At 49.1% G+C, this 13,378-nt stretch overlaps 1 protein-coding gene across 4 annotated transcripts; it reads right to left on the reverse strand.

The window, feature by feature from the left end:
* Positions 1–973: 973 nt before the first annotated feature.
* Positions 974–12,036, reverse strand: AK2 (adenylate kinase 2). 4 transcript variants are annotated; one of them, XR_012642404.1, is made up of 8 exons: positions 11,867–12,036; positions 9,913–10,038; positions 7,227–7,337; positions 6,986–7,080; positions 5,164–5,236; positions 4,034–4,948; positions 2,871–2,929; positions 974–1,794 (listed from the first exon to the last, which is right to left on the reverse strand). XR_012642404.1 is itself a non-coding variant. In XM_074976111.1 (8 exons), the coding sequence occupies exons 1-7, from the start codon at positions 11,966–11,968 to the stop codon at positions 2,889–2,891; spliced, it is 744 nt and encodes a 247-aa protein (XP_074832212.1). In that variant the 5' UTR covers positions 11,969–12,036; the 3' UTR covers positions 974–1,794; positions 2,871–2,888. The 4 variants fall into 4 exon arrangements, 3 of the variants coding, with proteins under 3 accessions (XP_074832212.1, XP_074832214.1, XP_074832213.1); XM_074976111.1 differs by having other exon boundaries at positions 4,753–4,948; XM_074976113.1 differs by lacking the exon at positions 2,871–2,929 and having other exon boundaries at positions 4,753–4,948; positions 11,867–12,033.
* Between the last annotated feature and the right edge of the window lie 1,342 nt (positions 12,037–13,378).

Below are 13,378 nucleotides of genomic sequence, written 5' to 3' on the forward strand. Positions count from 1 at the left end.
CAAAACCCACAGACTCATGAGCTTGCCTTCAAAATGTGAAGAAAATACTCACCCCAAAGCCCTAAGACAAACACTACGGAATTCCAAGGCACAGAAGAGAAATATGGAAAGCTCCTGCTCACAGAAGATATTGCCAAAAAATAGCAGATTGAGAGTGCACAGCGGCATGCTGTCTGTTTGCACATTGCCCAACAGCAGGGCACCCCTGAAAATAGCAACAAGGGTAGACCACACCTAGAGTTTACCAGCATGTCAAGAAAGATGTTTTCAGGAATACATCAGAAAATCCACAAATGTCTGAGCAGGTGGGGATAAAAGGAAGATGATGTGCGTAATGCCATCTATACTGCAGAAATTGCGCATTGTTAGACCGGGAGGATTCATAGGTAGCACATATGAATGTGAAGGTCCCAGATTACAGTGCAGAACAACTACCCCCACAAGCACTAAGACAACTTGCAGTCTCAGTTTGGGAGGGAAAGAATATAGGGCTATATTAAAGCACATGGCAATAGAGCTACAAAACTCTTAAAAATGAGAAGTCCTGGGACACCTTATACACTAACAGGTCTGCAGTCTATAAGGTGCCACAGGACTTCTCATTGTTTTTGTGTGTACAGACTAACATGGCTGCCTCTTTGATACGAAACTCTTTAAGAGATCGTGTCAGCTATGAAAACACACAGGTGAGCTCCTTACAAGTTGGGTAAAAACTCAAAGGACTTTGCCTCTAGTTTCTCTATATAGACTGACAGACAAGCCATGCACTCGGAATGATCGCTGTTGTAATAGAGTCTTAAACTTAAATAAGAAAGAAAATGACAAGGCATGTTTGCTAAATACAGAAGGAGTTCTCAAGATGGACTTTCTAGTTATCCTTGACCCTCTCAGTTACTGGTAGCCTACAGTACATATCCCCTCTGCCCACCTGTGTTGCGTGCAGGTCAAAATGAGAGGAACGCAGCTACCGATACAAAATTTAAAGCATGTTTTATTGATTCAGAAACTAGACAAAGCAGCATTTGGTTTGTAGAGAGAGGCAAAAAGAATCCAATTCATTGTCGCTTCCTCAGTCAAGGGAGAGGAGGTAAAATCCTATGTATTCCTGCAGCATTTCAGGAAGTTTGGCTTGATCAAGACCAGAAAAATGGAAGGCTGGGGCTAGAACTCTGGTCCCTGGTGACATCACACAGAAGCAGAGGGCTCCTCAGACCACCTCTGCCTTGTTACAGGAGGGCCAACATATTCAAGACACAAGAGAAGTACAATTGAGTCAGCTATTTCCTGCATGACAGAGCTAAGGAGTCATTTTGGTCCTGAAGTGGGGGAATTAAGTTTAGAAAGTAAAATAAAAACAAAAGAACAAAAAACCAAAAATTTGACAACGGCCTTAGGGGAAAAAGGAACCATGTAGCACTGCCAAGCGGAGGCAGTACCAGGAATCTCATTTGGAAGCTTGAAATTGCACCAAGTCCAACGCTCATAGCAAGGCAAAGGCTCAGTGGTCTGATCTTTGGCACAGAAATGCATTTTCATACAGCACAATGGGTTTTTCCTCCCCAAATCCTTCGGGTTTTTTTTTTTTTTAAATGAAAAAAGATGACTCTCCTCTTGAACATGATTCTGATGGGAAACAAACCACTGCTTTCTGTTTCTGCCCCTCCCTTTCTCCAAATCAGCCATGACCCACCCCTTCCCTAAAAGCCCCCCCTTCTCCCAAAGGGAAGGGATGGAGTGAGGTGATGGAGCATGCAGGCTTTGGTGGTGTCTTGTCTGGCTCACGGAGTCACTGAGCTGGAACAAATGAGAAACAAAAAAAAAAAAAAAAAAAAAAAAAAAAAAAAAAACAGATTTAAGAAATGAAAACCAAACTGAATCATTGTCAACAGCAGAATGAGGCTGACATGTAGGAAAGATGCCGATTACGCACAGGGTGGGATGTGCTGTTTCCCAAATTCAGAAGATTTATTGGAAATCTCACTATTTCTGCATGGGCTCCCCTTCTCAGTAACCTCAAGAGATTCAAACAGGAGCTGAGACAAGAGCTGTTTATAATCAAGGGAGAGTTTCTCTATTAGCTTAGGCACTTACCAGGGCCCTACCAAATTCATGGCCAAGTTTGGTTAATTTCATGATCAGAAGATTTTTAAAATGGTAAGTTTCATGATTTCAACTATTTAAATCTCAAATTTCAGGGTGTTGTAAGTGTAGGGATCCCAACCCAAAAGGAACTGTCATGGGGAAGAGTGGAGCGAGCGTATTAAGGTTGTTGTGGAGAGGTTGGAGTACTTCTACTCTTACTTCTGCACTGCTGCTAGCAGCACTGGCTTTAGAGCTGGTGAGTGCTCGCTGCTAGCTGGAAGCCCAGCTCTAAAGGCAGAGCTACTGCCAGCAGCAGTGCGGAAGGACGGCATGGGACGGTATTGCCATTTTTACATATATGCTGTCGCCTGCAGGACTCGCCCTCAATTAGCAGCCAGCATTCACTGGCTGCCCAGCCCTGAACGTGCAAAAATAAGTCCGGCAATACCAACCGCCACCCACCCCACAAATAACCCTGTGACCCTGCTGAAATGCCATTTTTGGTCAGGACCCCCATTTTGAGAAACACCCGTTTCCACTCTTCTCCCTTACTTCCACATGACATTTTTATCATACAGGATAAAAGGGGATGGACACAGACACACATGTACACCCACCCCACCCCCCAATTTCATAGGGGGCATCCAGATTTCACAGTCCGGAAGCATTTTTCATGGCTGTGAATTGGGTAGGGCCCTAGCAACTACACAGCAATGGCTCCATCAGAAACTCATTTCCATGGCTGTCTATAACCAGCCTCTTTATATTCCTAAACTGGCGTCTCCTACCTGCTCTCACCAGGGCATCTACACCCAGAGTCCCACTGGCAGTACAACCACAGAGCATGCTGCAATGAAGGAAGAGGAAATACAATGGCAAGACAGTGGAAGTTGGGGAAGACCCAAATAAAGCAACAGCTTCTAAACTTCTATTTTCCTCCAAGCCCTTTTCTACCTAGTCATGTGCTTTCAGAGAACAGCAGCAACAAGACTGCTTTCAGTTTCTGGGGTTATGCTGAAAGGGGCAGGGGACGGCTGTACTTCACAGAAAAGGCTGGCCAGGAGCACAGTGAAACAAGAAACCATGGACAAAAAGAGGAAATAATGCCTCTTGGTCCTGGCTGAACCACAAACTGAATGGGCCAATCCTTCCAGCAGGTCAGTACAGACTCCACATCCCTGACGCACAGTAAGATTAAACAGCCTGTTACACCAAGTCAGAAAAACACATTGAAGGTCAAAGGACGCCCAGCTTCACCTGGGCCAATAAACATTTATACCAGAAGCCTCCACATACTGTTGAGATTTCCACACAGGACAGAGTTCATTAATTTCAGAGCAGCCTTGTTTTTACCAGGACGACAACAGGACCCCTGTCATGTTCAAACCAACACCCTGCAGCACAGAACGTGCATGAGCACTTGAGCTGGCTCGAGACACTTGAGTACATTTCTGTGGTATCGTTAGGCCAGTCAGAAGGGCTCAAGGACACGTGAAGTGTGGGTTGCGGCTTTATCGCACACTCCCTGATGAAGGACATGTTTGGAAATAAGGCTGTTCGACCCTTGAGTAAAGCAACAAAGCAGGGTCATTGCCCATGATCAGGACACAAGCAGATGGCAGAATCCATGGAACGTACTTCCTGCCTCAGCTCCTTGCCAAAGGGGACTTTCCTTTTGCTTACGCTCACCTTCCCCCTTGTCCATAACATGGGGAAGATCGACCCACTCAGGGTTAATCTTCTGGAGTTCAATTGTGTGCACCTGGTGGAGACACAAAATTGAACTATTTGGGGTCAGCAGTCAACCCCGTATTACTCGCTCTCATGGGGAGTAAGGGAGATCAACAGGAGGGTTTCTCCCAGGGACCTCCCTCTGTGGGGACAGCCAGGTAAGTCAATTGCAGATAAGTCAATTCTCGCGATGCAATTGCCATTTCTGCAATCATCTTACCTGCCTAGTACAGACCAAGCTTTAAGAGTCAAACTGGGACTGGGATTCTCCTCCAGGAAATCTGTGCTGGCTGCTGTGGTGCTCAAACTGTGTAACATACATAGGACCTGTACTGCAGGGTAGAAGTTTCTGTTCTAAAATGGTGCTAAGCAACAGATTCTCCACTCACATAGTTTTGCATTCATTCCTCCTCCCACACAGACAACACACACTTCCGTCCAGGAGACAGTGTTTTATTGTCCATAGCCATGCACTGAGGCATGGACAACCCCTCTCCCCCACAGATCAGCCATGGCCATCAGCACTCCTGCCTCTTCTTTGCTGGGTCCCCGCCAAGCAGACTGAGCAGTAGGAAAAATGCAGCTGTTTTCCAAATAAATAGGACTCAAGAAAACACTTTCATTTTTGGCCTGATTGGATATAAACACGTTACTAGCAGCAAATGGCTGGTGCAGTCTCACTGCGCCCTCTTCAGGCTATCGCCTCTCTTACACACACACATACACACACCTGCAGAAACACACCAACATGTTCGCATGTGCCAAAGAACAAACCAGCAAGTGCTTGTTTAATTGACACTTTGCACAGCCCTCTTTCAGGCTGTCATCCCCACCACCTCCTTCCAGTCTCTTAGCTGGCGGTCCCCTCTCGCTGACCCCAGAGGAGAAGAGCGTGCACTGTACCAGCAGAGCCCTAAATAAACATAACCAGGTCTTTACATGTTGCTCTTGAGAAGGCTGCCAAGATACTGGCAAACACCACGTCAGGGGACTGAGCGGCATCCACAGCTGTATGGATCCCTCGCTTGGAGTAGTAGTCTACTAGAGGGGTGGTCTGGGTATGATAGGACTTCAGACGAGTTTTCAAAGCCGCTTCGTTATCATCAGAACGGCGGATCAAGGGCTCCCCGGTGACCTGATAAAGACAACAGCAGTGAATGGGCCAAATCCACAGCCTGTAACGTTCTAGCAGAACCCTCCCCTCCACCAGTGACGCCACAAACTCCTCTCTCGTCAAAGGAGGCGACAATACATGAAGACAAAGCAGTAAAAGCTCGGTTACTGCTCTGTCTTTGAATTGAAGGTAATTTAAATAAGACCTCCAGAAAAACTTATCAGTAGCTCACATACATCATCCTTCATGGGCTCTTTAGGGGGGTTGAATTCCTCATGGTAGGAGCGGCCACTCGCTGGGTGGATCAGCCTAAAATCGAAAACAAGGCTCAGCAAAGTCTCTCTGAACTCAGAGAAGAGGACAGCCAAACCTCAGTCGGCAGAAGAAACACCCACGGCAGGACAAACAAAAAATTCCCTGGTCGATTCAATCAAGCATGTTATTAGGGAGCTGAAGAAATGGTGCTGTACTTGGGGAGGTGGGGTGTGTGGAAGCAGGGGTATTTTGCACAGGGACTAGGGAGCAATCATCTGCCACTCCAGATTTTAAAAGTCCAGATGGCATAATGGAGAACTTCTGCTGGACTGACAGTCATGTCTGACAGCACTTAGTGAGGAGGGATAGCTCGGTGGTTTGGGCATCAGCCTGGTAAACCCAGGGTTGTGAGCTCAGTCCTTGAGGAGGCCATTTAGGGGCAAACAGATTTAAAAAGGTGAAAGGTCCTACTTTAAGTGTGGGAGACTGGACTCGATGAAGGTCCCTTCCCAGCTCTATGATATAGGTGTGTGTCTCTCTCTGTATATAAATAAAAGACATTTCCTTTTGCAAGGTATTACAATGAAGCAGGGACAACACGAGAGGTAATACAGCATAAACCATCAGCATTTAACATTTGCTCCTGATGCTTAGACACGTCACCAACCACTATCTGTGGCAGACAGATCGACTCTGCTCCAGGCAAACCAGAACAGCAGGGTGTGCCACAAGTCAGCACTGAGGTGTGGCAGCAGAATCTTGTATCTCTGTGCAGCAAAGAGGGAGTGCAGCAAAAGCAGAAGCCAGCCAGGATTGAGGGAGGGTGACACAGCTGGCTCCATGCAGGGCTAAACAACCACAGGAACCAAAGCTCACTGCATTCTTCCAAAGCACTAGGGAAACAATAGGAAAAATGGGCTCGGGCCGATTTGTAGAGCAGGGATGTGGAAGCTTTTCTGGTTCAGGGGCCACCAACCCTTAAGAAAAAAAGTCAGTCTTGAGCCATGCACAAGTGAGAAGAAAAAAAAATCCTCCCTGACCTGGCCATCAAGTGAGGATGAAAAATTCTCTCACTGATGTGGCCCCCTACTGAGAACCAGGAAAAAGACACTCCCACTCAATCCCCTCCAAGTCCAGCCTCACGTGGGGGAAGACGCTAAAACTCAGGGATTATCACAGGGTCGGATTAACTCTTCTGGGGGCCCTGGAATAGATGATTTTGTGGGACCTCCCCCAAGCTCTGGGGTAGGGCCAAAAATGAGGGGCTTAATGTGCAGGAAGGGGCTGCCAGGGAGCAGGCTAGCGGTGGGGGGTCTGGGAGGAAGGTGGGGTGCATAACTGAGCTGGGAGAAAGTGCAAGGTCTGAATGGGAGGGACGGTGCAGGAGTGCAATGGGGGCACCGGGGGCGCACAGTCTGGGCAGGAAGTTCAGAAGGGGACAGAGACATCTACCGGGTACAGCTCCCAGGAAGGGGAAGAAGAGATGGCTCCTCCCAGTTCTGCTGGCTGCAGGGAAGCACTCTGTGCAGGCACTGCCCCCCACCGCTCCCCATTGGCGAGGAAGTGCAGCCAGCGGAGCAAGAGGGAGTGATGCCTGCAGGGAGAGCTTCTCTGCAGAAAGCAGAGCTGCTCCCCAGCCACAGTGTCTTGACAGGGCCTGCAAGGCTCAGGGCTCCCTCCTGGCCCACAGTGGGGACCCAGTGCTGGTGCTCCAGCCATGGCACGCCCTGCATGGGCTAGACCCAGGCAAGTCACAGGCAACAGGTTTCACACTCCCTGATGTTTAGGAAGGAGAATTATTACCGTCCAGTGATCCTCCGGATGAGTAAGGAATCTGGAATGCTGAACTCAATCACAGAATCTAGCTTCTCATTTCTCTTCTCCATAAGCTCATCCAGCTGTAAGAGAAACCAGTCCCCTTAAGTACACCCATACCCTGTCACAGAGCATTCAGACAGCATCAGGTCTCCTCTGGAGACAAGGCTGGGCACAGGCACAGAGCTGTAACAAGAGCTACTGAGCTCGGGCATGTGGAGTCACGTACCATCTCTGCCTGCCTAACCGTGCGAGGGAAGCCATCCAGCAAGAAGCCATTTTTACAGGGAGCAGTCTCCAGGTTTTTCTCAATCAGTTCCACCACCATCTCATCGCTCACCTTGGAAGAAAGCGACAGGCAGCTTGTAAAAACAGGAAACAGACCAGACTAGCCAACTAGTTCTATCTTAAGCACAATGGACCATAAGGCACACTCATGCAATTCAGCTGACTTCTCTGAAGTTGTTTCCACACCTCTTAGCCACTAAACATACACATCAGAGCCCAGGAATCATGAGTACCTAGTCTGCACCTGCTCCTATGTGCAACAAAACCACTGCAAAACAACAACCTTTTCTCTGGGCGTGCAATATAATTAATGCTGAGTAAAATAATTGCAACATGGACCAGTGAAAAGTATTATGGGAATCTTTAGCTGAGGATTCACTGATGTTGGAAGAGTCCACAGGCAGGAGTCAACATCTATTAACATAGGTAAAGGATTATTTTGTTTACTGTGGGAAAAAAAGGGTGCTGAGAAATGCACAATTTTACCCTTTCCTCTGTGGAGGCAGGAAGGCCCCATTCTGGCATAGTTACATACAATTTTTAATGGCTGGCACATGAATAACCCTGTTCACTGAAGTCACGTGCTTCAAGCGAAGCACGCATATGGACGTTTGCAGCTTCTAGGCCTCGTTTGGCTTCCCCACGCTACTTGGGACAAAGATGACTCTGGGCTTATGTCCACACTGTGGGAGCTATTTTGGGAAAACACGGTATTCAAAAATAGCTGCCCTCGTCTATGTAACAGTCCTGTTATTTCAGAAAATATTTCAAAATAATGGGTATGCTATTTTGTCATCCTCGTCACAGGGGTAAGGGATACCTCGAAAGAGCACTTTATTTCAACATTTGGCACTCTCTAAACAGCGCCACATGCCAAAAAGCCTACTCTGAAATTGAGTTCGAATAAGCTGTGCAAATTGCATAGTTTATTTCGAGTTTAGGGTGTCATGTAGACATAGCCTAGAAGACACCAATATAGACCAGTGGCCAAATGTTACTGGCTTAATTCCAAAGTAACTCCACATTGTCTTCAGTGATGTTATCCCTGATGTGTGCAATGGGAGCTTAGCAGAGTCTGGTGCTAGGGTTTTGGGTAGGCTACAGTATGTCCACACAGCAACTACAAACCTATGTCTGGCCCATTCCAGCTGAATCAGGCTCGCAGGACTGGGGCTTTTTCATTTTCGTGTACTGATTTCTGAGGCCTGAGAGCTTGCAAAGCTTCAGTGAGCCCCAAGACTACACAGCAATGAAACAGCCCTAAAGCCTGATTCCCAGACAGCTGACATGGGCCAGCTGTGGGCTTTTTCCTTGCTTTAGAGGCAAGAGCCCTAGAGCAGATGATGCAGTAGAAGCTGGGTGGTTTGGTTAAAATTTAGGGTTATTTCCTTGATCCTGTGGCTGGTGAAAGGAAAAGTGACACTTTTTAAACGCAAACACAAGTTCCAAAGATGGATGCTGGGATGGCTGTACTTCCATAGTTATCTGAAAGCCAGAATATGCTAATAAATATATTGCCAATGAAGGGTAGTGTTCCCAGTAACACACACGTGCAGGGTAACTGCTGGACTTTCTCGACAGTGTTCCTATCTTTCACAACCAATTGTGAATGATGCGGGCTGAATGCCCCAATGGAAGCACTGTGTGAAGGCTGAAGAGAAGCAGGCTCACTGTTCCACTGCAAAGCCTTCTGGAGGAGTTTTCTTAAGAATACTAAAGCCTGCTACTGGCAAACAGCATCATTCAGCTTCACATGGAGGGACAGAGGAGGAAGGAAAGACAAGAGATTTAAGGTCTGAACCTGGGTAGAAGCTATGCAAATGGGAGACAAAATGGTGCAATAGAGATAACAGCAGCCTGGGAGCAAACACATCTCTGCTCCAGCGGTTATCTGGAGCAAGTTATGTCACCTCTCACCTCAGTTTTCCCACTCAGATTTACCCACCTTAACGAAATGCTTGGATGACATGTGATATAGGAACCAAGAATAACCATCATTTGGACTCCAAACCAAGCCGTTTTCCCATGGAAGTGGTTAATGTATCTGTAACTGGTGATGTGACTGGTTCTTAAGGCCTTACTTTCACCTCAGAGGTGACCCACAACTATCTGAAGAACTCAGGAGACATATGAAACCTTTGGATAATTTGAATCTTCCCTCTGCGGGACTTAGAAGCACCATGTGAGGAGATGGTTTAGGAATGTCAGAGCTGTAATACTTGTTCCTGCAAACACAGGGACATAACCACCCTTTGGGTGTAACTGGGAATGTTTATCAGCCAAAAGCTGATTAATCAGGATTTACTCTGTGTTCTGCAAAAACAGATCAACTACAAGGGAAAACTAGAAGTTACGAAGACAAAAATTTTAGCGAGGAAAACTCAGATCTATGCAGAAAAGGGAGAAGCGTCTTTACAAGACACCTTTCCTGTGACATTAGGGGGAAAGGAAGGGAAATCCCACATTTTTCCTGCAACCTGTTCTTAATTTTCTGGCCTGGCTCTATCAGTGGTTCCAGCATTTCTACCATCGTAGGCCGGGATTTTTTTTTAACTGCCTTGTTTCAGTCCTCAACAAACTCGCACGATCAGTACTTTTATTAGCAGCATCCATCTCACCACACCTACCAGCCTGCCAGTGTCCATGGTCTCCTTCAGCCTTTTACCCAGCTCTGATCCTGAAGCCACCATGGCCCTCAGCATGTCACCTGTTGCCAGGTGACATACACAATAGGTTTCAGCAAGTTTAGGAGCCTGCGAGGGGAGAAAACAAGAAGTGAATTTCCGGCTAATTCCTGGAACAGATCCCACTGATTCTCTACAAGGGAAGCTCTTATCACAAGGAAATAATTTCACTTCACGGTGACAAAAGCGACATTAAAACGCTAAAGATTAATGTGACCAAACCATGTTTGGATTTTAGACTAGAAAGGGGTGGGCAAACATTTTGCCCCAAGGGCCACATGTAGGTATAGAAATTGTATGGTGAGCCACGAACCCTAACAAAATTGGGGTTGGGATGCAGGACAGAGTGAGGGCTCCAGCTGGAGGTGCTGGCTTGAGGGTTGTGGCAATAAATGAGGGGCTCAGGGTAAGGGAGGGGGCCCTGGGCTGGGATGGGGAGTTGAGTGAGGGAATGCAATGGCTCCAGCTGGGATTGTACTTTCTGGAGGAGAGAGTTTGGATGGTTCTGGTTAGGGGCATGGGGCTGGGGATGAGAAATTTGGGCTGCTTCTGGGAGCCACAGCATGCACGAAGCTGTGTAAGCCCTAGATCCTGGCTCCCCAGTGGGATCTGTGTGGGCCAGATTAAAACAGCTGATGGACCAGTTGCAGCCTGTGGACCATAACATTCCCATTTCTGGACTAGATGGTTGGCACAAAAGAGCTGGTTTGGCAATGAGAAGCTGCGAAATAATTTTGACGTGCCCTAGGACCATGCTCCCAAGCAGAATGAAGAGCAAGGAGTTTGCAGAAGCTAAAGGGAAAGGTTAGAGACCAAGTGATGCAAAGAAGCAGAGAAATTCCATTCTTTCACACAGGTGAAATAATTTGTCAGGCAACCAAAGAGCTAGGGAGAAGATCCTAAGAGGAACATGAAGCTGCGTATTTGGCATAAGCAGTTACCTCACTGCTGATTGAGACATCTTCCCTCTGTACACACAGCAGGAAGGGTGGTGAAAACAGCTCAACCACCAGACCACTGCTTGGTCCTTTTTCCCCCCATCAATTCTGCCCCAGCACATTCACATTTGGTCCCTCCACAGGAGGGCTAAGCCAAGCAAAGCTTTCCATGTTCTACACCAGTGGGAACCTGAACAATCCTCAAGCAACTGATCTGAGAAAGCCAAATGGGACTGAAAACAGGAGCGCTCTCGGCACAGGGGAACGGGACCAGGAGAAAGAGCTGGTTTGCCATGTGCTGCTGTCATGTCGGTGGGGGGGGACAATTGTCTGCTGATGGCTGTGAGCAGCGAAGAAGCAGCGTGTTTCAAGAGCAGAATTCTGGAGGCGTGAATGCTGCGGTTCGATTATCAGCTCTGCTCCAGTCAACTAATTTCTACTCTCCGCACCCCAGCCTCCACCTATACAAGACACCAAGAATGCGGCTGACCTTACAGGGGTGCGTGAAGGGAAGCGACATTCGTAAGCGTTTGTAACCTTTCGAAGACAAATGCTACAGGTTAGGAGAGTCCACTGGGTGGCTAAAGGAAATCAAGTACCAGCAAAGATAAGCATGGGTGGGTGGAGGGGGGAGTATTCTGCAAACAGCAAGGGCCAGGGCTCCTGGGTCCCCACCCCCGATAGCCAAGGGGCAGGGAGCGGGGAGCCAGGACGCCTGGGTCCCGTCCCCACGTCGCGTGGCGGGGGGGGGGAGGGGAAGCCAGGACGCCTGGGTTCTGTCCCCGCCCCCAGTGGCAGAGGAGTGGGGGAGGGGGGGAGCGAGCCAGGACGCCTGGGTCCCGTTCCCGCGCCGGCGGAGGGCGCGGGGCGGCCGGACTCCTGGGTTCCCGGCCGGATTACACCCGTGACCTTGGCCCTGCGGGGCCCACGCGCGACCGCCGCCGCCGCCCCGCCCTCACCTGCGTGCCCTTGCCCGCCCCGGGCGGCCCCAGCAGCACGGCCCGCAGACCCCTGCGGAAGCCTCGGCCTGCGCCTTCCTCAGCCTGCGCAGTCGGTGCCATCTCTGCTCACCAGCCCGCACGCCCGGCCGTGCAGCCTGACCTCCCCGAGCCCACCCCCCTGTCGCGCCTCGCCATTGGGCCGCACAGCACTGGATTGACGCCCTTGGTAGCCCGTCGTCGCTGCCCGAGGCCAGAGTGGAGGCTGATTGGACAAAAGGGCATGGGGGGGCGGGACTTATCCGCCAAAGAAGCTGCAAAGTTCTAGGGCGGCGTGGAGCTGGGGGTTGGTGGTTGGTACTGAACATAGCGCCCCCTGCTGGGGATCGCTGCATCTGACGAAGCGGGTCTTTGGCCACAAAAGCTTATGCTCCTTTCTGAGTCACTGTAGGGGCTCGTCTGCATACGTGGCTCAGTCTAATTCTTGACCTTCCCCCCCACCCCTCCACTCTCTGATTTGCTCACCTTGATTATCTTTTTCTGATTTGTCCTCCTTGCTTACTGTTTTTGGTTCTCTGTGCCTTAAATATTGAGTCTGTTCTGGTCTGGCTACGGTCTGAAGAAGTGGGTCTGTCCCACGAAAGCTCACCTAATAACCCATTTTGCTAGTCTTTAAAGTGCTACTTGACTGCTTTTTGTTTTGATAGTGTATAGGATAGCACGGCTTCCTCTCTGTTACTATCCAAAATATCTGTTAGTTTTTTAGGTACCACAGGACTTCTTGTTGTTTTTGAAAATACAGACTAACACGGCCGCCCCCTGATACATACACATGTAGTTAACCCCCACGATACATGGCTTCAGGTTGCCTATAACTGGCTTTAATGCAAGTTAAGCAGAACTTGAAGCTGCTCTGCAGCTGTCAGCCTGTGGGGCAGCTAGGCAGGCTAAAAGCCCCTTCTCCCTGCCTTGCCCCAGCCGTGTGGCTGTTCACTGGTGGGCTGTTCAGTTTCCAGGGTCCTGCAAGTGGTGGGGAGCTGGGAACCAAGTGGCAAAGGAAAGGGGAGAGGGTTGTGGCCTGGGAGGAGCAAGGGGTGGGACAGGGGCATGTGGCTGTTGCCTTCTGGGCCCTGGGCATTCTTGACACCACCAACATTTCTGCAAAGCTGCTGCCCCTGGTGTCTGGAGACCAGTGTTTTTCTTGTGCCGGTACTTGCCAATACTGAGTACCAGCACTTTGGCAGCCCCAGCTGCAGGATTGGTGGGGGGGGGGGCAGGGTGGCAGTGGCTGTGGCAGGGAGGCAACAGGGTACAGTCTGAGTACTGGCTCCTTTTTTCCCTTTAAACCAAAAAAAGCACTGCTGCTGATTAAGCATCCCTTTTAGGTGTCCAAGCTGCTGCCTGGCTTTAGGCCTGGAGGCAAAAGGGGGAGGGTTAACAGGCTGAATCTGAGCAGACAGTACAGACCACAGCAGCGTGGCCTGCTGATTGGCAGGGTAGAAGGGCTCAGCAGCTGCAGTTCCTCTTCTTACT

The sequence above is a fragment of the Carettochelys insculpta genome, chromosome 24, assembly GCF_033958435.1.
Source record: "Carettochelys insculpta isolate YL-2023 chromosome 24, ASM3395843v1, whole genome shotgun sequence".
In the NCBI taxonomy this organism is placed as follows: domain Eukaryota; kingdom Metazoa; phylum Chordata; order Testudines; family Carettochelyidae; genus Carettochelys; species Carettochelys insculpta.

What these genes read in the sequence shown, in the direction of transcription:
- AK2 (XM_074976111.1), bottom strand. Translation starts at nt 11,968, where the DNA reads ATGGCACCGACTGCGCAGGCTGAGGAAGGCGCAGGCCGAGGCTTCCGC. An exon ending in GGGCGGGCAAGGGCACGCAG is followed by an intron (nt 10,039 to 11,866) that starts GTGAGGGCGGGG and finishes CTCCCCTCGCAG; the next exon opens with GCTCCTAAACTTGCTGAAAC. An exon ending in CCATGGACACTGGCAGGCTG is followed by an intron (nt 7,338 to 9,912) that starts GTAGGTGTGGTG and finishes CTTTCTTCCAAG; the next exon opens with GTGAGCGATGAGATGGTGGT.